The sequence below is a fragment of the Cibotium barometz genome, chromosome 10 (genome assembly GCF_041138505.1).
Source record: "Cibotium barometz isolate CiBa-2024 chromosome 10, ASM4113850v1, whole genome shotgun sequence".
Classification (NCBI taxonomy): domain Eukaryota; kingdom Viridiplantae; phylum Streptophyta; class Polypodiopsida; order Cyatheales; family Cibotiaceae; genus Cibotium; species Cibotium barometz.
Window position 1 is genome coordinate 3,160,800 of NC_141055.1, and position 24,575 is coordinate 3,185,374.

Below are 24,575 nucleotides of genomic sequence, written 5' to 3' on the forward strand. Positions count from 1 at the left end.
ATAGCTATTGGGCTGAGGCTGTTTCTACAGCAGTATACATCATGAACATGACTCCAACTGCAGCCATACATGATGTAACTCCAGAGGAGAGGTTTACTGGCAGAAAACCTGATTTGTCTCATCTGAAAGTCTTTGGATGCATTGCATATGTGCATGTGCCAGATGAGCTGAGAACTAAGCTGGATCCAAAAGCTAAAAAATGTGTGTTTATTAGATATTCCCTTGAGCAAAAGGGATATAGGTGTTATAACCCTGCTACACGTGAGTTGAGGGTAAGCAAGGATGTTGTCTTTGATGAGATGAGCAGCTGGTATGCTGCTGAAAAAGAAGCTGTTGGGGCTGATGTGAGTGGAAGTGTGGTTGCACAGAATGCAGGTCAGCAATCATAGTCTTTGAGTGGACCAAGAGAGTCCTCATCTACTGGGTCTGTTGATATAGACCATGGAGTGGCAGGCTGCATCATAATACCAGTCCTACAAATGTGATTAGTACATCACGTAAAGGAAAAGAGAAAGTGGTTGAGCCCCTTGGTATGCCTGACATTTCTGTAGGGCATTCTCATGTTGATGGAGAGTCTAGTGGCTCAGAGATGAGCCTTGATGAGGAGCTTGGGATCCCAGCTATGAGAACACCTGGTGTAAATAAGGCTATGGAAGCCATGAATGAAAAGCTGCGAAGATCTGGGAGAGTGAAAAATCATGTGCAGAGGTTTACCTATGATGGTTATGTGTGGCACATCACTATGCATATATGGCAAAGGTTGTGCAGGTTGTAGAGCCCACATGCATTGATGAGGCTGTTGGAAATGTGTGTTGGGAGAAAGCTATGGATGAGGAGATGGATGCACTATATGGAAATGAGACTTGGGATTTAGTGCAATTGCCTGAAGGCAAGAAAGCCATTGGATGCAAGTGGGTGTACAAAGTAAAACATAACAGTGATGGAAGCATAAACAGGTATAAGGCTAGATTGGTAGCCAAAGGGTATGCGCAAACATATGGCATTGATTATGAGGAAACTTTCAGCCCAGTTGCCAAGATGGCAACAGTGAGAGTTGTGATAGCAGTGGCTACGTCAAAAAAATGGTCTTTACATTAGATGGATGTAAAGAATGCATTCTTGCATGGGGATTTGCAAGAAGAGGTGTATATGTTGCAGCCACCTGGGTATGAGGATGTGAGTCACCCCGAGCATGTTTGCAGGTTGAAGAAAGCCTTGTATGGCTTAAAACAAGCACCAAGAGCATGGTCTGACAAGATTTCTAAATATCTTGTTACTATTGGCTTTCATGTAGCCAATGCAGATTTTTCACTGTATGTGAGACACGGTGATAGAGGGGTTGTGCTTGTTGTCATCTATGTAGATGACTTGATCATTACGGGGGACCATGATGCAGAGATCTTTGATGTAAAGATCTTGCTTAAACAAAAGTTCGAGATGATGGATCTGGGGGAGCTCAGATATTTCTTGGGCATTGAGGTGATTAGGTCACCACATGGTATTGGATTACTGCAGAGACAGTATGGCTTGGACATGTTGTCCAAGTATGGTATGACAGGCTGTAAGCCAATTTCTGTGCCATTGGATCAGAATGGCAAGTTGAGTGCAGATTCAGGAGAGATTTTGGAGGATCCTACTATGTATAGGCGCATAGTAGGAAGTTTGATCTACATGATGATCTCACCACCAGACCAGATTTGAGCTATGCTGTTAGGTTGGTGAGTCAGTTTATGCAGGTTTCACAGAAACCGCATTTGGATGCATTGAGACGCATACTGAGGTATGTGAGGTCTACCTTGCATTGTGGACTGTTTTATGAAACTGGGACAGAGATATGTGTACATGGGTACACAGATGCTGATTGGGCTGGTAGTATCTCAGATAGAAGATCTACTAGTGGCTTCATGTTTTCTTTAGGGAGTGCTGCTGTGACTTGGAGCAGCAAGAAGCAGCCTACGGTTGCTCTATCCAGTACAGAGGCCGAGTACAGAGGAGCTGCTATGGCAGCATGTGAGGTAGCTTGGTTGAGAAAGCTACTTGCAGATTTGGGTCTATCAGTGGATAGACAAGTTGTCATTTTTTGTGACAACATTAGCAGTATACAGTTGGCTAGGAACCCAGTTTTTCATGCTCGCACGAAGCATATAGAGGTCCACTACCATTTTGTCAGAGAGAAGGTCTTCGTAGGAGACCTTGACCTTGTTTATGTCAGCACACAGGATTAGGTAGCTGACATTTTCACCAAAGCATTGGGTACAGAGAAGCTCCGCAGATTCAGGGCTTTGCTTGGTGTACATGAGATGGAGTTGAGCTCGAGGGGGAGCGTTGAGATATCGAGCTCGTCTCTAGTGAGGCGGTGGACACTTTTGCAACCTCTTAAAAGAATTGTTATGGGCTTAGTTATTGCATTTTCCAGGCTCAGAGGTTTCCTCCTAAGTTCTATGATTGGTTTTGGAATAGGGTGAGGGTTAGTGGCTCGTAGTAGTCAACCACTTGCTCAAAAATAGGATCTAACTCATCTTACCACCTTCTTCACAAGCTCTCGGGCTTTCTTAATTCTCTCTTTCTCCATGACACATGGTTAGGGTGGTACTCCGTGAGTTTCTTCAAAAGGTTTTCTTTCAATGGGTTTCTTTCATAAGCTCTCAAGCTTGCTTCATTCTTTCTTTCTCCAACATGGATTGGAGTACAACTAGCATTTTTTCAAAAGGTTTTTGTAATCAATGGTTTTCTTTCCCTTGGGAAGAGTAAGTTTGAGCAAGAGATTGATTGCTCTCAACAAGGAAGGAAGTTTTGGATCTCTTGTTCGAACCACTTTTGATAGTCATGACATTATTATTCTTGATAGTTGATTGTGCATTACATTTTCGGATGCTCCTTTGAGGTATTCTTCTTTGAATATGTGGTTTTGGTTTATTAGCATTTTTAAGGGGCCTTTACTATAGCCTTTGGGACTTGTGCCTTAGGGTCTTTTACTGCTTGCTTCAAAGTTGAAGCTTGAACTTTCTACTTACTTATTGTCAACCTTGGACTACTACCCACATCTTAGCTTGGAGCCTTATGATGGCACCTAAGGGGGTGGAATTTAGGAATAAGACCTCCTTATATACGTAACAAGTTAATGCTCATTGACATGGTAACTGGTGCTTCTACCCCACTAGGGTGATTCTCACTCTATTAAGAGAGTCCTTGTAAGTATGGTCAAATCCACACTTATAACATGTGCCTCCATAAAGAATTACATTGGGGTTTGGCACAGGATTTAGAGTGCTTTAGAGCACTTGGGGGATTTGGTGCAGGACACTCTAGAGTGGGCCTTTGCATCAAAAGCATTACATCATGGCCTACATGTACCATATTGTTGAGGTCACTTGCTCTTTATTACACCATGGCTTCAAACAGAGAGGCATAGTCTATGGGTGAAGCCTATTCATGATACCCATAAGGATCATAATGTTGCTACTTGTATAGGGATTGATATTTAGAAGACTTACAACTCTCATGTTCCTAAGTTTTTATCTCTATAAGCAAAGTCGTCGAGTATTGTACTATAGTTCTTGGAGGAACTGATTGAGGTGGTAGTATCGACAGTATACCTCTCGGTAAGCGGTTTATACATACCTCTCGGTAAAAGATTTTGATAGGTAGGCGTTGGATCTTATGCTTATTAAGGATTGATAGGTGGAGATAGCAAGGCTAATGGTTACCTTAGAATGGGGAGCATTTATCATGGTTGCTAGTCCACCCTATTGAGTTTCCTTGGTACAAACAAGAAGATGTGTCATGGTTCTTGTGGTGCCAGAAATAATGACATACTATTATTATCTAGGCCTCAATATTAGTAGAGCAGCAGTACGAACACTCGATGCTTGTATGGTTTTGGCAGGCGATAAATTACACACAAAACCATATCTCTCTGTGGAAATAAATGTGGATGTCCCACTTGAGGAACTAGTTGGGGTTGGCCCCACCCTTGAGGTTGTCCCTACCACCATTGCTGCCCTAGTTAGTTGAGAAAACTTTATGCTAACCCATCCATACTTATGTCCTTCACTAAGATTCTAGCTGGTGCTAGTTGATCACCCTTAGTCGTCGTTGAGGCTTTTGGATGATGTGTCCCCTATCTCTTGGTTCAGGTGGAAAACTTCTACATCCTTGTCTCTTGAAGTTTGTCTACTAGGTCTTTTCCAATACTAAATTGAAGATGTACCTATAGATATATTCATGAAGCCTCTGGCTCTTGAGACCGATCATAAAGTGATCAATGACAAGTGATAAGTCATCTAGTCTTCTGTAGGGGATGAATCTCATGTGGAGATACTTAGGTTCTAGCAATATAGTCCCACATTATATCTCCCTCCTCCTCTTACTTGAGGTTATGAAACCGGATGAGAAGCTCCATTGGGTGGAATCCCACAATGAATGTGTGTCTCAAGACCTCATAGCTCATCTTTTCAAGTGTCTTTAGAGACCTAAACTAGTGGCCTACTTTGCTTCTAGAGGTGAAGTCCAAAAATGAACAGATCTTGGTGGGATCATCAATTCTTTCCATGGCCTCACAAATTTGATCAAACTTCTCTTAGTGTACTGTGTGGGATCTTGAATTCTATCAAATTTGGTTATCATCCTTGGGACGTGGATTGGATTTGTTTTACCCAACTCTGAGCTTTTATGTGATATGCTTAACCCCCCTTCCCATTTTAAACGTCATCTTAAGCATGTCTTCTTCATATCCATGTAGCAGTGGAATGTAACAGAGTGGTTACAAAAAACCCTATGTTTCAGGGTTTAGGATTTCTTGCCCCATGGAATTGGACTGTACGGTTTCCAATGGAACTTTTCCTTGCTTTGGGTAGAATGTAACGAAGTGGTTACACAAAACCATCTATTTCAGGGTTTAGGATTTCTTGCCCTGTGGAATTAGATTTTGTGGTTTCCAATGGCTCTTTTCCTCATTGTCACCAAGTGAGGATACATTATGTGAATGCCCTTGTCATGTTCTTTAAAGAACTAGAACTTGGTTCCTTGGTAAAGAAGCCTCTATAGTGGGCTCCTTTAGAAGGTGGGACTCCTGCTTACACTATGTGCTTATTGTTAAGTGTTGTGTAGAACACTTGTCCCTAATAATACAATGAAAGAGGCATGTCCCGATTACCAAACTATGGTTGTTGGGATGCTTGGCCTTAGTCATAGCTTAGGATAGGCCCAAGTAAGGATTGATGCCAAATGTTTAAAACATTATGAAATCTGACATAGTTTTAACACTTCCATAGAGGGAACGAACCTTAAGGTTTCTAGTCCTATTCTGCTCCTTCACTAGAGTTGCACCCAAACATAGGGTGCCCTTTTCACGAAGTTTGTGGTGTTTTCATTGAGCTTTGCCCAAAGATAGGGTGATTCAATACCATTTTCATAAAGTTTATGGTGTTGTTTACAGAGCCAATTGGTGAATCTAGGCATTAGAGATATCTTGATATTTTATGCTAGATCATTGGCTAAAGAACATGTCAAAGTTCGGGAATAAGATTACATAAAGAGACTCAAACATCAAATTATGAGGATGGTTTCTAAGTCATGCACCAATATATCATTGGCATCAATGGACAAAAGAAGTGGTATAATTCCAATGAGTGACAAGGAATGCTTTGATGGACTTTCAATCACACATGTCCACACCCATGTCCACTAGGCGTAAGTACTCCAAGAATCACTTTACAATACAAACCAACTGTAACAAACATAGGAAGTCACAAGCATACATCAATGTGCACCAAATGTATTAATATTTAAAATGGCATCACCCACAATATTAACATAATTTGGCATGATGTAAAGATAATCCAGGCATCCCCGAATTATAAAAGAGGGTAGAATAATATTTTTAAGAGGGCTTAGAATATATTCTCATAACATCCAAGCAAGCCTCGTGGAGTGTTCACTTGTGCATTGTTAATCTGCCTATAGACACAAAGATTGTTGTTCATAGAGAAGTCCTCGCTTGGAATGTTTTGACCAAGAAACATATCACATACTCCCTACTAGCAGTGGTGGTTAATGCTATTATGGATGATTTTGGGTGGACATTTGTGATTTGTTCTCCTCTAGCCATTGCCTTAGTTGAGCGTACAACCATGAGAATGTGGATGGAGGTTGCTTGTAGGTGAGTGCACGATCATTATGGATGATTTTGGGTTGACATTGGTGATTTGTTATCCTCTAGACGCTACCTTTGTTGCCGAGTGTACAGTCATGAGAATGAAAATGAAAGTTACTTATAGAGGTTATTATTATAGGGATTTTTGGGAAGTTCCATTTTGTTGACAACTCAACAATGGGGATGTAGCATAGCGATTTCATTTTTTTTTTTTTGAGATTCATAATGCCATATCTCTAGACATTGTCTTGACATGCTTTGTTTTGAGATTTTGTTTAGCATTATATCTTTCTATGCTTCTATTACTCAAGTTTTGAACTCCACAAGACAAACAATGGACCATATTAATTTGTGCCTACATTTTGACATGTATTTGGGTCACATTTTGGTTGCCAAAGTTTTATTAGCCTCTTTATGGAGCAAAGTGAGTTTATTGTTCTATGGCTTTTCATGCCATGTATCTTGAATTGCATGTCATTCACATAGGCATGGTGTGTTGTGTTCTAGCTTCCATGTAAGGAGAGAATGATGAATTGTTTTCTAATATAGAAGTTATATATATATATCATGAGATACTATCTGGAACTTTCCATTGATACATTTCCTTATGATTTTTGTTAGTGGGAGCAAAGTTGAATGGTGCATTATCTTCGAATGCAAAGTTAATGGTTTTGTATATAATTCATAAGCTACTATCTTAAACTTTTGGTTGATGTATTCTATTGTGATACTAGTAATATTGGTAGCAAAGTTGGATGGTTGTACATAACTTTGTTCTTAGGTTTGTAGAGGTTTCTCCAACTATATCAATCTTTGGTATTGTGTGTAGAAAGAGTATTTCTTGGAGAAATTATATTTTTGAAAACATAAGCATTGTTAGATGTGGATTGGAGTGGGATAGTTAATTGTTATTCATGCATTTCATAGTTGTTGTTCATGCACATTTGGTAGTTTAGAAGCGTGCAAAATCAATTAACCCCCATCAAGTCTTAAAAAATCTCCAAAATCTCCAAAAACCAAGCTAAACTCAAGTTGGGAGATGTGAGGCCCTAGTCTCACAAGAAAAGACACGAGACTCACATAGATACGTGAGCCTGAGTCTAGAGACATGAATCAACATACTTGAGTTAACCAGGAATCAGTCTAGACGTAAGTATACCCACCTCCTCAAACCCACCCAACCTTTGATGCCGATAAACGACCAGCACCCAACAGGGTCAGAGTGCTCCCTTATTATGAAGAAAACACTTCCGCCTCAGCGAGGAGCTGTGGAACGGGATAAGCCAACTAGATGTAGGCATGAGCGGAGAAACATCGAATCCTCATAAATTGGATGAAAATACACATCACCATCACCAATGTAACATGCATACTTATGTGGAAGGATGATAATTGATGATTAATACTAAGCAACAAAGATTAATGTTAATCACATGTGAATGATGACACAAAGAAGTAAGGAGAAGAAGAAGAGATACTTTTTTTTTTGGAATCTACTCCTATTGTATATTACTAAATGAATGGGTAATTACAATGAATCAAGAATGCTATGCATGAACATCATGATTGACCCCCATGAGAGAGGTGCTTGTTGTGACTACATGCCCTTGGTGTTTCCTTAGTCTTGGCTTTGCAATGTCCATCTCTGAACACTTAAAATGATCCTTGACTTATCCTTTTATAGGGATTTTGATAGCAAGCCATATTCAAGTAAACCATCCTTTTTAGGCCACAAAAGTCATAAAAAATATCATAAAATGTGTTCATATTATGCCCATAATATGTCCCAAGCATTGGTGCATATCCTACGCACCTCTAGGGCAATCAAAACTACTCGGAATTACCCATACACATCCTCTAACTCTACCTCCAAGACGACTGCAAAGAACAATAACCCCCCAAACATTCTTAGAGGTAGAGTTAGATGTAGTGCTTACAAGAGTGCTTGAACACAATAAACTCGATGATGAACTAAGACTGCAGAACTAGTTTGTATAACTCAAAAAAACCCAAACACTCCTCCACCATCCAAACATAACACAACCGCATGCGCTGCCACTCGTCATGTGAACCTCAAACCACTCTCAACGTACCGCTCCCTGCCTTTTGCCGTTTATGCTATTCCAAGAGCTAGCCTGACGGCGTTCTTGTCGTCGAGATAAAAATGCCCATTGGACGCTTGCTTCGTAGCAATCCTAACTTGGAGGGATGTAAAATAATGGGTTAAAGGAATTTTAGAACCACATATACTTATATCAGCTACAGAGCCAAGCTCAGTGGGCAGGAAGTAATTGACTTCTTTTAATCTTCTGGCAAAGAAAAAACAATGGTACAGAAATAAGTTTTAAATAAAAGCAACAAGCATCAACGGTAAGATCTGCATTGAGACTCTATTGGGACTCCTGAGCTTCATCCTAAAGCTCAACATCTGGTAGTGTCTTGCTCTGAGACCTCATCACATTGATCCCGCCCACAGAACTATCAAGATCGTCATTCTCACCAGACAGGTCTTCAAGAGATTGCCCCTTTGTTTCAGGTACAAGGAATGTGAAGAAACCACCCAAGGCATTGATACAGGCCAATATGATAAGACAGTTCCTTATACCAATACCAGTTGGATACCTTGCATCTTGCTGTCCTTCACGTGAATCCTGCGAGGCATAGAGAAATCCAAAAGCACCAACTATTGCACCGAGCTTGCCAGCTGCCGCAGAAATGCCATGGCAGGTGGAGCGCAGCCTCGATGGAAAGACCTCTGCAGGAACTATGAAAGTCGTGCTGTTCGGGCCGAAGTTGGAGAAGAAGAAGGTAAAGGCATAGAGAACAAGGAAGGTCATGTGGTGACCATTGCAGTACCCAGTGGAACATTCATTTCCCCTCAGCTTATAATAGGGGATGGAGAGGCCAAACATGAAGGCCGTCATCATGGTGAAACCCATGAGTTGGATGAAAAACCGTCCAAGGTGGTCGATGGTTGCTACCGTGAACCAGTATCCCGGAACAGTTGAGCAAAGAGCAATGAGAGCTTGGGCCCTTGAGATCTTGTATACTTCCTCCAAGGCACTCATTTGGGTCCCTTTGGGTAGCCATCCTACTGCAGTGAAGACATCCTTCTGGAACAAATTCTGGCTGTAAAATGCAATATCCAGCAGAAACCAAGTTGAGGTGGTGCCGAGCAAGTGGGCTCCGTGCCTTCTCACAAACTCTGCGGAGAACAAGCCATAGGATTCAGCCAAGACTATCTGATCTACCTTATCCTGCTCACTCGCCAACTCCACTGCCAACACCTTGCTCATATCGTAGGCTGCCTGTTTGGCATTCCCGGCCACCAATGCCGTGTAGCGGGCGGTCTCTGGCATCTTCATCCGCCAATAGTATGTCAATGCAGCCGGGATTGCACCCAGCATGAAGATAATCCTCCACACAAAGTCAGCTTGTGGAGGTGTAGATCTGATCTCGTCCGCAGAGAAAGGAGGACTCTGGTATGCATTGTTAAAAGCCGCAGCAACAATAATGGACACAGTGGCTCCTCCAAGAATCCCAAAGCCTTGCATGGCGAACACAGCAGCAATGAAGGCGCCTCGGGTGCGCTTGTTGGCATACTCAGACATGATGGTGGCAGAGAGAGGGTAATCTCCACCAATGCCAAACCCGAGCCAGAATCTAAAGAAGCATAGGGTGGTCATGACAGACGTTGCAGTGCTGCCAAAAGACAGGCCACATGCAATGGAGCTGATGATCATGAACATGAGTGTGATGCCGTACACTTTCTTCCTTCCCATCTTGTCGCCGAGCCAGCCGAAAAAGAGCTGCCCTAGCAAGGTTCCACACAGGGCAACCCCTGTCACGGACGCATAGACACCTGGTGGTAAAACACCAGGTTTACCTGTAGACGGGTCATAGTAGTATAGCCGGCCGAGAAGCTTTGTCACTGTGGAGATGCAGAAGAGGTCATAGGCATCAGTGAAAAAACCCATGCCTGCTATCACGATGGCTGTGAAGTGGTACCATTGCGTCTTAGCCCTATCTAGGGCTGACAGCACTTCTAGTTGATCTTTCCCCATCACTGCAAATGACTGCCTAATCACCTGAAATTAATGGTATGCAAGCAAAGCCTCAGTACATGAGAGACCATGATAAGCTCCTGCATGATGCTGTACACTTCAAATGAGAAGAATGCCGTAACCTCCCAAAGAATAAGTAAGCCAATTTTCAAGAAGAAAAAGGGTGGAGGGGGCTAGCAAGCAAGCTAGAAGCAACTCTGAAAACTCTCAGTACAGGAAGTTGTGCAGAAAACCCCCCTACTGCACATTTAAAGTCTTCCAGAAGAAAGGGTAATGACACTAGGTTGAAGTTCAAGTAGTATGGGTAAAACAACCCACCTTAATAACACTTGGTTGAAGTTCAGCTACACTGCCTACAGTAAGTTTCGCAGGGGGGGGGGTGACGGAAAAGGGGAAAAGCTAAAAGGCAATGCCAAGCCATGAAGATTACAATGAGTTTATGCAACAGTCTCCACTCTCCAGTAGGTTAGGTATGCCAAGCTTCAAGAAGAAAGGTTGCAGTGCATTTGTAAACGAGCAAGCAAGGAGCGTTTAAAAAGCAGAAAAGCAAATCCGAGAGGCCCGTTTGCAAAATAAGAAATGGGGGAAGAAGGGTTACCTGATTTGTGGTAGCATAATACAGTCGTGGTTGAGCCAGGTGATGAGAAGTAACTACCTGCAGCAAGCGAGGAGAGGAGGAGCCTTTTGTGGGGAGGAGGGTCGAGTCAACAAAGACCGCGGTCATGGACACCGCATGGACACCGCGTCTTAAGAAGGTGCGGGGAAGGTTACAACACACGGGAATCCGTGTCTGCAGCCGCGGGTTGACCGCGGTCGGCCACTTTTTACGACTCAAATGACGTTACACTTAATAATAAAAACAGCTTTTCTCCTTGAGAATCTATCTATCTATCTATCTATATCTATACAGGATTAAGGGAGAGTGGCCCTCCCTCCACGTGGGCAAAGGAGGGGGGCCTATTTCAAAATACTGCCTCCTCCTTGCAAGCGTGACGTTCACGCTTGAATTTGAAAATAGCCAGTCACGTCATGCTTGGATTTGAAAATTTGAATATTGCCGGGTCCAGTCAATTCGGGTCGCCTGCTGTTCCACGCCTGCTGTTCGCCTCGACCTCCACACGGTGCAGGTACGTTTCTAAGGTTCCCTCCACGTGCATTGTCTGCTTTTACTCCGTGTCCATTGTCTGCTTTTACTGCAAGACGTCTTTCATGTCGGGACTGCGATACAGAGAAATGTGGGTGGTGTAATTGAGGGAAGGCAAAAATACAAAGATGAGAGGGACTGATAAAAAAACAAGATGACCTGCATCTGCACGAATTTGTGTCAGCTTTTCTGCTCGCCATTCTGGATCCCACCATCTCTGTTGGCCACCTCCTCTCCCTCCTTCACCACCTCGGCCGCCTCCTCTCCCGCACCCACCGCCTCTGCCTCTTCCACCGTGTCGGTTTGGACCTCCCCCTCCTCCTCGCATGGCCATGCCACCTCCTCTCCCTCCTTCACCACCTCGGCCGCCTCCTCTCCCGCCACCGCCTCTGCCTCTTCCACCGTGTCGGTTTGGACCTCCCCCTCCTCCTCGCATGGCCATGCACCACTGAAACAGGGGATGGAGGAGTTTCAACTCAACTTAATTCTCTTTAATGACACGCGTTTCACAATTAATAATAAGTAGATTCTAAAATACCAAATTAGTTAATTGCTTGCAGAAACTACCGATCTGTCGATAATGAAGAGCCAGAGGAGCAAAGGGACACCAAGATGTACCAAGCACAACTATGTTGAGCTGCATGGGTAAAAGGACAACTGCAAGTGACAGCAAGCCACAGTTAGGTCAAAATACGCAAGAGGATTCCTCATAGCGTCAAAAACGCCCTAGAATATACATGCAACACAGAGAGAGAGAAAAGAGAGCAAACACTGGCATGTTGGCGCCGTGTTTGCTCTACCTGGACCCGATCGATGATAGCCCGCATCTGGGCGAGTTCTTCATGGCGTTGATGAGATGGAAGACGGAGCCGCCCACAGCCCCCATGGCCTGTTGCAACAACAAAAACAACTCCTCTGTTTGCATGCAACAACAGCTCCTCTGTGTTGCATGCAAACAGATTGTGAAGGTGGTGATTGTGAAGGTGCTTACATGAGAGTGGGGAGGCACGAAGGGCAGGTAGGGAGGCAGGGAGGGGCGCTGCTATGGAGGAGAGAAGAGAAAAAGGTTGAAAGAGACATTCTCTATGACGACTTGGTCTTTGAGTGAGTCCACAGAGCTGTGAAATGCTGAGAGCTAGCTTTCTGGACTGACTCAAAGACCAAGTCGTCAAAGACAAAACACAAAAACCAGAAACACAAGCCGCCTCCAAGCCTGGACGTAGAGGCGGCAGAGAGAGAGAGAGAGAGGAGAGAGAGAGAGAGAGAGAGAGAGAGAGAGAGAGAGAGAGAGAAAGGGAGGGAGGGAGGGAGGGAGGGAGATGATGCATGCATGTCCACCACGGCGCCCACAAAGAGTGAGAAGCTCTCTGCAAACAGACTCCAAGCCTGCAGCCAGCCTGGACGTAGATGCCACCAACGCGCCCAGCAACAGTGGCCGCCTCCAAGCCTTGACGTAGCCCAGAAACGCTGAGAGCTCTCTGTGTTTACGTGCAAGAAACCGACTCCAAGCCTCTGTGCAACAAGCCGAGTCCAAGCGTCTGCGTAAAGGCGAAAGAGAGAGAGAGAGGGAGGGAGAGGGAGGGAGGTAGGCAGGGAGATGATGCATGCATGGCATGTTTCTCCACGTGGCGTAGAGGCGGTAGAGAGAGAGAGAGAGAGAGGGAGAGATGATGCATGCATGCATGCGTTGACGTGGTAGAGAGAGAGAGAGAGAGAGAGAGAGAGAGAGTAAAATGATTTAAAATAAAAAGTGATTTATCTCTCTCTCTCTCTCTACGTCAATCTCCAGTTCCACGTGGTAGAGAGAGAGAGAGAGAGAGAGAGTAAAAAGTGATTTATCTCTCTCTCTCTCTCCACGTCAATCCCCACGCATTCACGTGGTAGAGAGAGAGAGAGAGAGAGAGAGAGAGAGAGAGAGAGAGAGAGAGGGAGAGAGAGAGAGAGAAATGATTTAAAATAAAAAGTGCTTTATCTCTCTCTCTCTCATTTTTTATTTAAATATTAAAATTATATATTTTCTTAAGCATTATTTTTCATTTATAAGTGAATAGTCTATTACATATTTTTTATATTCTAGATTACATTTTTGAAGTGAATAATCTATTAAATATTTTTCCTCTTTGTAGAGTAAGAATGTAAAACTTGAAAATGAATATTTAAATATTAAAATTATATATTTTCTTGAGCATAAATTCTCATTTAGAAGGCCCTCCCTCCACGTGTTTTGTTATACACACACACACACGCACACACACACACACGCACATATATATATATATATATATATATATATATATATATATAGAGAGAGAGAGAGAGAGAGAGAGAGAGAGAGAGAAATGATTTAAAATAAAAAGTGCTTTATCTCTCTCTCTCACTTTTTATTTAAATATTAAAATTATATATTTTCTTAAGCATTATTTTTCATTTATAAGTGAATAGTCTATTACATATTTTTTATATTCTAGATTACATTTTTGAAGTGAATAATCTATTAAATATTTTTCCTCTTTGTAGAGTAAGAATGTAAAACTTGAAAATGAATATTTAAATATTAAAATTATATATTTTCTTGAGCATAAATTCTCATTTAGAAGGCCCTCCCTCCACGTGTTTTGTTATACACACACACACGCACATATATATATATATATATATATATATATATATATATATAGAGAGAGAGAGAGAGAGAGAGAGAGAGAAATGATTTAAAATAAAAAGTGCTTTATCTCTCTCTCTCACTTTTTATTTAAATATTAAAATTATATATTTTCTTAAGCATTATTTTTCATTTATAAGTGAATAGTCTATTACATATTTTTTATATTCTAGATTACATTTTTGAAGTGAATAATCTATTAAATATTTTTCCTCTTTGTAGAGTAAGAATGTAAAACTTGAAAATGAATATTTAAATATTAAAATTATATATTTTCTTGAGCATAAATTCTCATTTAGAAGGCCCTCCCTCCACGTGTTTTGTTATACACACACACACACACGCACACACACACACACGCACATACATATATATATATATATATATATATATATATATATAGAGAGAGAGAGAGAGAGAGAGAGAGAGAGAGAAATGATTTAAAATAAAAAGTGCTTTATCTCTCTCTCTCTCTCTCACTTTTTATTTAAATATTAAAATTATATATTTTCTTAAGCATTATTTTTCATTTATAAGTGAATAGTCTATTACATATTTTTTATATTCTAGATTACATTTTTGAAGTGAATAATCTATTAAATATTTTTCCTCTTTGTAGAGTAAGAATGTAAAACTTGAAAATGAATATTTAAATATTAAAATTATATATTTTCTTGAGCATAAATTCTCATTTAGAAGGCCCTCCCTCCACGTGTTTTGTTATACACACACACACACGCACATATATATATATATATATATATATATATATATATATATATATATATATATATATATATATATATATATATAGAGAGAGAGAGAGAGAGAGAGAGAGAGAGAGAGAAATGATTTAAAATAAAAAGTGCTTTATCTCTCTCTCTCTCTCACTTTTTATTTAAATATTAAAATTATATATTTTCTTAAGCATTATTTTTCATTTATAAGTGAATAGTCTATTACATATTTTTTATATTCTAGATTACATTTTTGAAGTGAATAATCTATTAAATATTTTTCCTCTTTGTAGAGTAAGAATGTAAAACTTGAAAATGAATATTTAAATATTAAAATTATATATTTTCTTGAGCATAAATTCTCATTTAGAAGGCCCTCCCTCCACGTGTTTTGTTATACACACACACACACGCACATATATATATATATATATATATATATAGAGAGAGAGAGAGAGAGAGGGAGAAAGTGTAGAATAATTTGGGTTTTTTAATGTATGCCAGGCACCTCAGTTTGCTAGCTTTGAGCTCCACGTGGTCGTGCCTTCGCGTCCTCGAGCTCCTCGACCGCCTTTGTAGAGTAAGAATGTAAAACTTAAAAATGGATATTTAAATATTAAAATTATATATTTTCTTAAGCATGATTTTTCATTTATAAGTGAATAGTCTATTAAATATTTTTAATATTCTACATTACATTTTTGAAGTGAATAGTCTAATAATAATTTTTCCTCTTTGTAGAGTAAGAATGTAAAACTTAAAAATAGATATTTAAATATTAAAATTATATATTTTCTTAAGCATAAATTTTCATTTAGAAGCTTAAGGGAGACTGGCCCTCCCTCGACGTGTTTTGTTACACACACACACACACACACACACACACACACACACACACACACACATATATATATATATATATATATATATAGATATATAGATATATATATAGAGAGAGAGAGAGAGTGTGTGTGTGTGTGTAGAATAATTTGGGTTTTTTAATTAAAAAATGATTGAGAAAAAGTGGTTGCATTTTGGCTAGCCTTCAAATTTTTAAAAATTTTGGTTATTCTATGTATGCCAGGCACCTGAGTTTGCTACCTTTGAGCTCCACGTGGTCGTGCCTTTGCCTCCTCGAGCTCCTCGACCGCCTTTGCCTCCTCCAAGTGCAAACCAGAACTAGTACTGCGCTGCTACCTTGAAACTCGATGCAATTGTATACATGAGTGTTGTAATGAATTGTTTTGTAATTAATGATTCAACCTAATATAAACATCAATTCAAAACATTCCTAAAAAGTCAAAGACTGATGACTTTTGATTAATGTTTGATAAAGATTTGGATTGTTTTGTTTTAAATAAAGTATTTATTTATATAGAATATATATATATATATATATATATAGAGGACTACCTAAAGATTTCAAACAAAATGTATTATATATATTTATCCATACCTTGAACTCGATGCATTCATGGATGGGAGAGGAGGCTATTCACATGAACGGCTTGATAGAGAGAGAGAGAGAGAGAGTGTGTGTGTGTGTGTGTGTGTGTAGAATATTTTGGGTTTTTTAATTAAAAAATGATTGAGAAAAAGTGGTTGCATTTTGGCCAGCCTTTAAATTTTTAAAAATTTTGGTTATTCTATGTATGCCAGGCACCTCAGTTTGCTACCTTTGAGCTACACGTGGTCGTGCCTTCGCCTCCTCGAGCTCCTTGACCGCCTTTGCCTCCTCCAAGTGCAAACCAGAACTGGTACTGCGCTGCTACCTTGAACTCGATGCAATTGTATACATGAGTGTTGTAACGAATTGTTTTGTAATTAATGATTCAACCTAATATAAACATCAATTCGAAACGTTCCTAAAAAGTCAAAGACTGATGACTTTTGATTAATGTTTGATAAAGATTTGGATTGTTTTGTTTTAAATAAAGTATTTATTTATATAGAATATATATATATATATAGAGGACTACCTAAAGATTTCAAACAAAATGTATTATATATATTTATCTATACCTTGAACTCCATGCATTCATGGATGGGAGAGGAGGCTATTCACATGAACGGCTTGATGTCAACGGTGTGGCCAACGGCAGCCCCTTCGCCATGGCAAAAGGAAACGATCGATCACTGTCTTGGTTTTTGTTGTGATACCTGAGAAGCCCATGGGACCAAATCCCTTCAGCATTGCATTGCCCCTCATACCTCTTATGCTCGAATTATTGACATACACGCCTTCAAGAACAGATTCCTTTATGAAAGTTGGCACAGTATGTGTGCTCTACATGGGGAACATGCATGTTGTTCAAACAATGTGTCCTCTACATGGGGAACATGCATGTTGTACTGAATTGTTTTATAATTAATGATTCAACGTAATATAAACATGGATTCAAAACGTTCCTAAAAAGTCAAAGACTAATGACTTTTGATTAATGTTTGATAAAGATTTGGATTGTTTTGTTTTAAATAAAAGATTTATTTATATAGAATAAATATATATATATATATATAGAGGACTACCTAAAGATTTCAAACAAAATGTATTATATATATTTATCTATACCTTGAACTCGATGCATTCATGGATGGGAGAGGAGGCTATTCATATGAACGGCTTGATGTCAACGGTGTGGCCAACGGCAGCCCCTTCGCCATGGCAGAAGGAAACGATCGATCACTGTCTTGATTTTTGTTGTGATACCTGAGAAGCCCATGGGACCAAATCCCTTCTGCATTGCATTGCCCCTCATACCTCATGCTCGAATTATTGACATACACGCCTTCAAGAACAGATTCCTTTATGAAAGTTGGCACAGTATGTGTGCTCTACATGGGGAACATGCACGTTGTTCAAACAATGTGTCCTCTACATGGGGAACATGCATGTTGTAATGAATTGTTTTATAATTAATGATTCAACGTAATATAAACATGGATTCAAAACGTTCCTAAAAAGTCAAAGACTGATGACTTTTGATTAATGTTTGATAAAGATTTGGATTGTTTTGTTTTGAATAAAAGATATATTTATATAGAATAAATATATATATATATATATAGAGGACTACCTAAAGATTTCAAACTCACATGATATTTTACATATTCGTAGGTGAACCCCTTGGGCCCGCACTCTCATCCATCTTTTTAAATGAGTTTCCTAAATGCTAAAATTACGTGAACCGCCTTCAGACATATATAGATATATATATATAAATACATATACATATATATATGTATGTATATGCATATACATATATATATACATATACATATACAAATATGTATGTATATGCATATGCATATGCATATGCATATACATATACATATATATATATACATATACATATACAAATATATATATATACATATACATATACAAATACATATACAACCATATATGTATGTATATGCATATGCATATGCATATGCATATACATATACATATAGATACATATACATATACATCATGTGGATACCTTTTTACCATTCATTCACTTGAGCGTAGTTGGGTCTTGATCTATTCTACGTACGTGTCATTTAGTTTCTGATTCACCGTTTCGATTATTTTCATAATCCATAAACCAGAAACACAAGCCGCCTCCAAGACTGGACGTAGAGGCGGCAGAGAGAGAGAGAGAGAGAGAGAGAGAGAGAGAGAGAGAGAGAGAGAGAGAGAGAGAGGGAGGGAGGGAGGGAGGGAGGGAGATGATGCATGCATGTCCACCACGGCGCCCACAAAGAGTGAGAAGCTCTCTGCAAACCGACTCCAAGCCTGCAGCTAGCCTGGACATAGATGCCACCAACGCGCCCAGCAAACAGGCCGCCTCCAAGCCTTGACGTAGCCCAGAAATGCTGAGAGCTCTCTGTGTTTACGTGCAAGAAACCGACTCCAAGCCTCTGTGCAACAAGCCGAGTCCAAGCGTCTGCATAAAGGCGAAAGAGAGAGAGAGAGGGAGGGAGAGGGAGGGAGGTAGGCAGGGAGATGATGCATGCATGGCATGTTTCTCCACGTGGCGTAGAGGCGGTAGAGAGAGAGAGAGAGAGAGGGAGAGATGATGCATGCATGCATGCGTTGACGTGGTAGAGAGAGAGAGAGAGAGAGAGAGAGGAGAGAGAGAGAGTAAAATGATTTAAAATAAAAAGTGATTTATCTCTCTCTCTCTCTCTACGTCAATCTCCAGTTCCACGTGGTAGAGAGAGAGAGAGAGAGAGAGAGAGAGAGAGAGAGAGAGAGAGTAAAAAGTGATTTATCTCTCTCTCTCTCTCTCCACGTCAATCCCCACGCATTCACGTGGTAGAGAGAGAGAGAGAGAGAGAGAGAGAGAGAGAGAGAGAGAGAGAAATGATTTAAAATAAAAAGTGCTTTATCTCTCTCTCTCACTTTTTATTTAAATATTAAAATTATATATTTTCTTAAGCATTATTTTTCATTTATAAGTGAATAGTCTATTATATATTTTTTATATTCTAGATTACATTTTTGAAGTGAATAATCTATTTAATATTTTTCCTCTTTGTAGAGTAAGAATGTAAAACTTGAAAATGAATATTTAAATATTAAAATTATATATTTTCTTGAGCATAAATTCTCATTTAGAAGGCCCTCCCTCCACATGTTTTGTTATACACACACACACACACACACACGCACATATATATATATATATATATATATAGAGAGAGAGAGAGAGAGAGAGAGAGAAATGATTTAAAATATATATATATATATATATAGAGAGAGAGAGAGAGAGAGAAATGATTTAAAATAAAAAGTGCTTTATCTCTCTCTCTCACTTTTTATTTAAATATTAAAATTATATATTTTCTTAAGCATTATTTTTCATTTATAAGTGAATAGTCTATTACATATTTTTTATATTCTAGATTACATTTTTGAAGTGAATAATCTATTAAATGTTTTTCCTCTTTGTAGAGTAAGAATGTAAAACTTGAAAATGAATATTTAAATATTAAAATTATATATTTTCTTGAGCATAAATTCTCATTTAGAAGGCCCTCCCTCCACGTGTTTTGTTATACACACACACACGCACACACACACACACACACGCACATATATATATATATATATATATATATATATATATATATATATAGAGAGAGAGAGAGAGAGAGAGAGAGAGAAATGATTTAAAATAAAAAGTGCTTTATCTCTCTCTCTCACTTTTTATTTAAATATTAAAATTATATATTTTCTTAAGCATTATTTTTCATTTATAAGTGAATAGTCTATTACATATTTTTTATATTCTAGATTACATTTTTGAAGTGAATAATCTATTAAATATTTTTCCTCTTTGTAGAGTAAGAATGTAAAACTTGAAAATGAATATTTAAATATTAAAATTATATATTTTCTTGAGCATAAATTCTCATTTAGAAGGCCCTCCCTCCACGTGTTTTGTTATACACACACACACACACGCACACACACACACACGCACATATATATATATATATATATATATATATATATATATAGAGAGAGAGAGAGAGAGAGGGAGAAAGTGTAGAATAATTTGGGTTTTTTAATGTATGCCATGCACCTCACTTTGCTAGCTTTGAGCTCCACGTGGTCGTGCCTTCGCGTCCTCGAGCTCCTCGACCGCCTTTGTAGAGTAAGAATGTAAAACTTAAAAATGGATATTTAAATATTAAAATTATATATTTTCTTAAGCATGATTTTTCATTTATAAGTGAATAGTCTATTAAATATTTTTAATATTCTACATTACATTTTTGAAGTGAATAGTCTAATAATAATTTTTCCTCTTTGTAGAGTAAGAATGTAAAACTTAAAAATGGATATTTAAATATTAAAATTATATATTTTCTTAAGTATAAATTTTCATTTAGAAGCTTAAGGGAGACTGGCCCTCCCTCGACGTGTTTTGTTACACACACACACACACACATATATATATATATATATATATATAGAGAGAGAGAGAGAAAGAGAGAGTGTGTGTGTGTAGAATAATTTGGGTTTTTTAATTAAAAAATGATTGAGAAAAAGTGGTTGCATTTTGGCTAGCCTTCAAATTTTTAAAAATTTTGGTTATTCTATGTATGCCAGGCACCTCAGTTTGCTACCTTTGAGCTCCACGTGGTCATGCCTTCGCCTGCTCGAGCTCCTCGACCGCCTTTGCCTCCTCCAAGTGCAAACCAGAACTGGTACTGCGCTGCTACCTTGAAACTCGATGCAATTGTATACATGAGTGTTGTAATGAATTGTTTTGTAATTAATGATTCAACCTAATATAAACATCAATTCAAAACATTCCTAAAAAGTCAAAGACTGATGACTTTTGATTAATGTTTGATAAAGATTTGGATTGTTTTGTTTTAAATAAAGTATTTCTTTATATAGAATATATATATATATATATATATATATATATATATATATAGAGGACTACCTAAAGATTTCAAACAAAATGTATTATATATATTTATCTATACCTTGAACTCGATGCATTCATGGATGGGAGAGGAGGCTATTCACATGAACGGCTTGATAGAGAGAGAGAGAGAGAGAGAGAGAGAGAGAGAGAGAGAGAGTGTGTGTGTGTAGAATATTTTGGGTTTTTTAATTAAAAAATGATTGAGAAAAAGTGGTTGCATTTTGGCTAGCCTTCAAATTTTTAAAAATTTTGGTTATTCTATGTATGCCAGGCACCTCAGTTTGCTACCTTTGAGCTACACGTGGTCGTGCCTTCGCCTCCTCGAGCTCCTTGACCGCCTTTGCCTCCTCCAAGTGCAAACCAGAACTGGTACTGCGCTGCTACCTTGAACTCGATGCAATTGTATACATGAGTGTTGTAACGAATTGTTTTGTAATTAATGATTCAACCTAATATAAACATCAATTCGAAACGTTCCTAAAAAGTCAAAGACTGATGACTTTTGATTAATGTTTGATAAAGATTTGGATTGTTTTGCTTTAAATAAAGTATTTATTTATATAGAATATATATATATATATATATATATATATATATATATATATATATATATAGAGGACTACCTAAAGATTTCAAACAAAATGTATTATATATATTTATCTATACCTTGAACTCGATGCATTCATGGATGGGAGAGGAGGCTATTCACATGAACGGCTTGATGTCAACGGTGTGGCAAACGGCAGCCCCTTCGCCATGGCAAAAGGAAACGATCGATCACTGTCTTGGTTTTTGTTGTGATACCTGAGAAGCCCATGGGACCAAATCCCTTCAGCATTGCATTGCCCCTCATACCTCTTATGCTCGAATTATTGACATACACGCCTTCAAGAACAGATTCCTTTATGAAAGTTGGCACAGTATGTGTGCTCTACATGGGGAACATGCATGTTGTTCAAACAATGTGTCCTCTACATGGGGAACATGCATGTTGTACTGAATTGTTTTATAATTAATGATTCAACGTAATATAAACATGGATTCAAAACGTTCCTAAAAAGTCAAAGACTAATGACTTTTGATTAATGTTTGATAAAGATTTGGATTGTTTTGTTTTAAAAAAAAGATTTATTTATATAGAATAAATATATATATATATATAGAGGACTACCTAAAGATTTCAAACAAAATGTATTATATATATTTATCTATACCTTGAACTCGATGCATTCATGGATGGGAGAGGAGGCTATTCACATGAACGGCTTGATAGAGAGAGAGAGAGAGAGAGAGAGAGAGAGAGAGAGTGTGTGTGTGTAGAATATTTTGGGTTTTTTAATTAAAAAATGATTGAGAAAAAGTGGTTGCATTTTGGCTAGCCTTCAAATTTTTAAAAATTTTGGTTATTCTATGTATGCCAGGCACCTCAGTTTGCTACCTTTGAGCTACACGTGGTCGTGCCTTCGCCTCCTCGAGCTCCTTGACCGCCTTTGCCTCCTCCAAGTGCAAACCAGAACTGGTACTGCGCTGCTACCTTGAACTCGATGCAATTGTATACATGAGTGTTGTAACGAATTGTTTTGTAATTAATGATTCAACCTAATATAAACATCAATTCGAAACGTTCCTAAAAAGTCAAAGACTGATGACTTTTGATTAATGTTTGATAAAGATTTGGATTGTTTTGTTTTAAATAAAGTATTTATTTATATAGAATATATATATATATATATATATATATATAGAGGACTACCTAAAGATTTCAAACAAAATGTATTATATATATTTATCTATACCTTGAACTCCATGCATTCATGGATGGGAGAGGAGGCTATTCACATGAACGGCTTGATGTCAACGGTGTGGCCAACGGCAGCCCCTTCGCCATGGCAAAAGGAAACGATCGATCACTGTCTTGGTTTTTGTTGTGATACCTGAGAAGCCCATGGGACCAAATCCCTTCAGCATTGCATTGCCCCTCATACCTCTTATGCTCGAATTATTGACATACACGCCTTCAAGAACAGATTCCTTTATGAAAGTTGGCACAGTATGTGTGCTCTACATGGGGAACATGCATGTTGTTCAAACAATGTGTCCTCTACATGGGGAACATGCATGTTGTACTGAATTGTTTTATAATTAATGATTCAACGTAATATAAACATGGATTCAAAACGTTCCTAAAAAGTCAAAGACTAATGACTTTTGATTAATGTTTGATAAAGATTTGGATTGTTTTGTTTTAAATAAAAGATTTATTTATATAGAATAAATATATATATATATATAGAGGACTACCTAAAGATTTCAAACAAAATGTATTATATATATTTATCTATACCTTGAACTCGATGCATTCATGGATGGGAGAGGAGGCTATTCATATGAACGGCTTGATGTCAACGGTGTGGCCAACGGCAGCCCCTTCGCCATGGCAGAAGGAAACGATCGATCACTGTCTTGATTTTTGTTGTGATACCTGAGAAGCCCATGGGACCAAATCCCTTCTGCATTGCATTGCCCTCATACCTCTTATGCTCGAATTATTGACATACACGCCTTCAAGAACAGATTCCTTTATGAAAGTTGGCACAGTATGTGTGCTCTACATGGGGAACATGCACGTTGTTCAAACAATGTGTCCTCTACATGGGGAACATGCATGTTGTAATGAATTGTTTTATAATTAATGATTCAACGTTATATAAACATCGATTCAAAACGTTCCTAAAAAGTCAAAGACTGATGACTTTTGATTAATGTTTGATAAAGATTTGGATTGTTTTGTTTTAAATAAAAGATATATTTATATAGAATAAATATATATATATATATATAGAGGACTACCTAAAGATTTCAAACTCACATGATATTTTACATATTCGTAGGTGAACCCCTTGGGCCCGCACTCTCATCCATCTTTTTAAATGAGTTTCCTAAATGCTAAAATTACGTGAACCGCCTTCAGATATATATAGATATATATATATAAATACATATACATATATATATGTATGTATATGCATATACATATATATATACATATACATATACAAATACATATACAACCATATATGTATGTATATGCATATGCATATGCATATGCATATACATATACATATATATATATACATATAGATACATATACATATACATCATGTGGATACCTTTTTACCATTCACTCACTTGAGCGTAGTTGGGTCTTGATCTATTCTACGTACGTGTCATTTAGTTTCTGATTCACCGTTTCGATTATTTTCATAATCCATAAACCAGAAACACAAGCCGCCTCCAAGCCTGGACGTAGAGGCGGCAGAGAGAGAGAGAGAGAGAGAGAGAGAGAGAGGGAGGGAGGGAGGGAGGGAGGGAGGGAGATG

The 24,575-nt window shown here is 38.4% G+C and overlaps 1 protein-coding gene across 1 annotated transcript; it reads right to left on the bottom strand.

The window, feature by feature from the left end:
- Positions 1-8,431: 8,431 nt before the first annotated feature.
- LOC147634438 (putative inorganic phosphate transporter 1-3) lies at positions 8,432-10,970 on the bottom strand. Its single transcript, XM_086803501.1, has 2 exons — positions 10,817-10,970; positions 8,432-10,242 (listed from the first exon to the last, which is right to left on the bottom strand). The coding sequence occupies exons 1-2, from the start codon at positions 10,940-10,942 to the stop codon at positions 8,569-8,571; spliced, it is 1,800 nt and encodes a 599-aa protein (XP_086659627.1). The 5' UTR covers positions 10,943-10,970; the 3' UTR covers positions 8,432-8,568.
- Between the last annotated feature and the right edge of the window lie 13,605 nt (positions 10,971-24,575).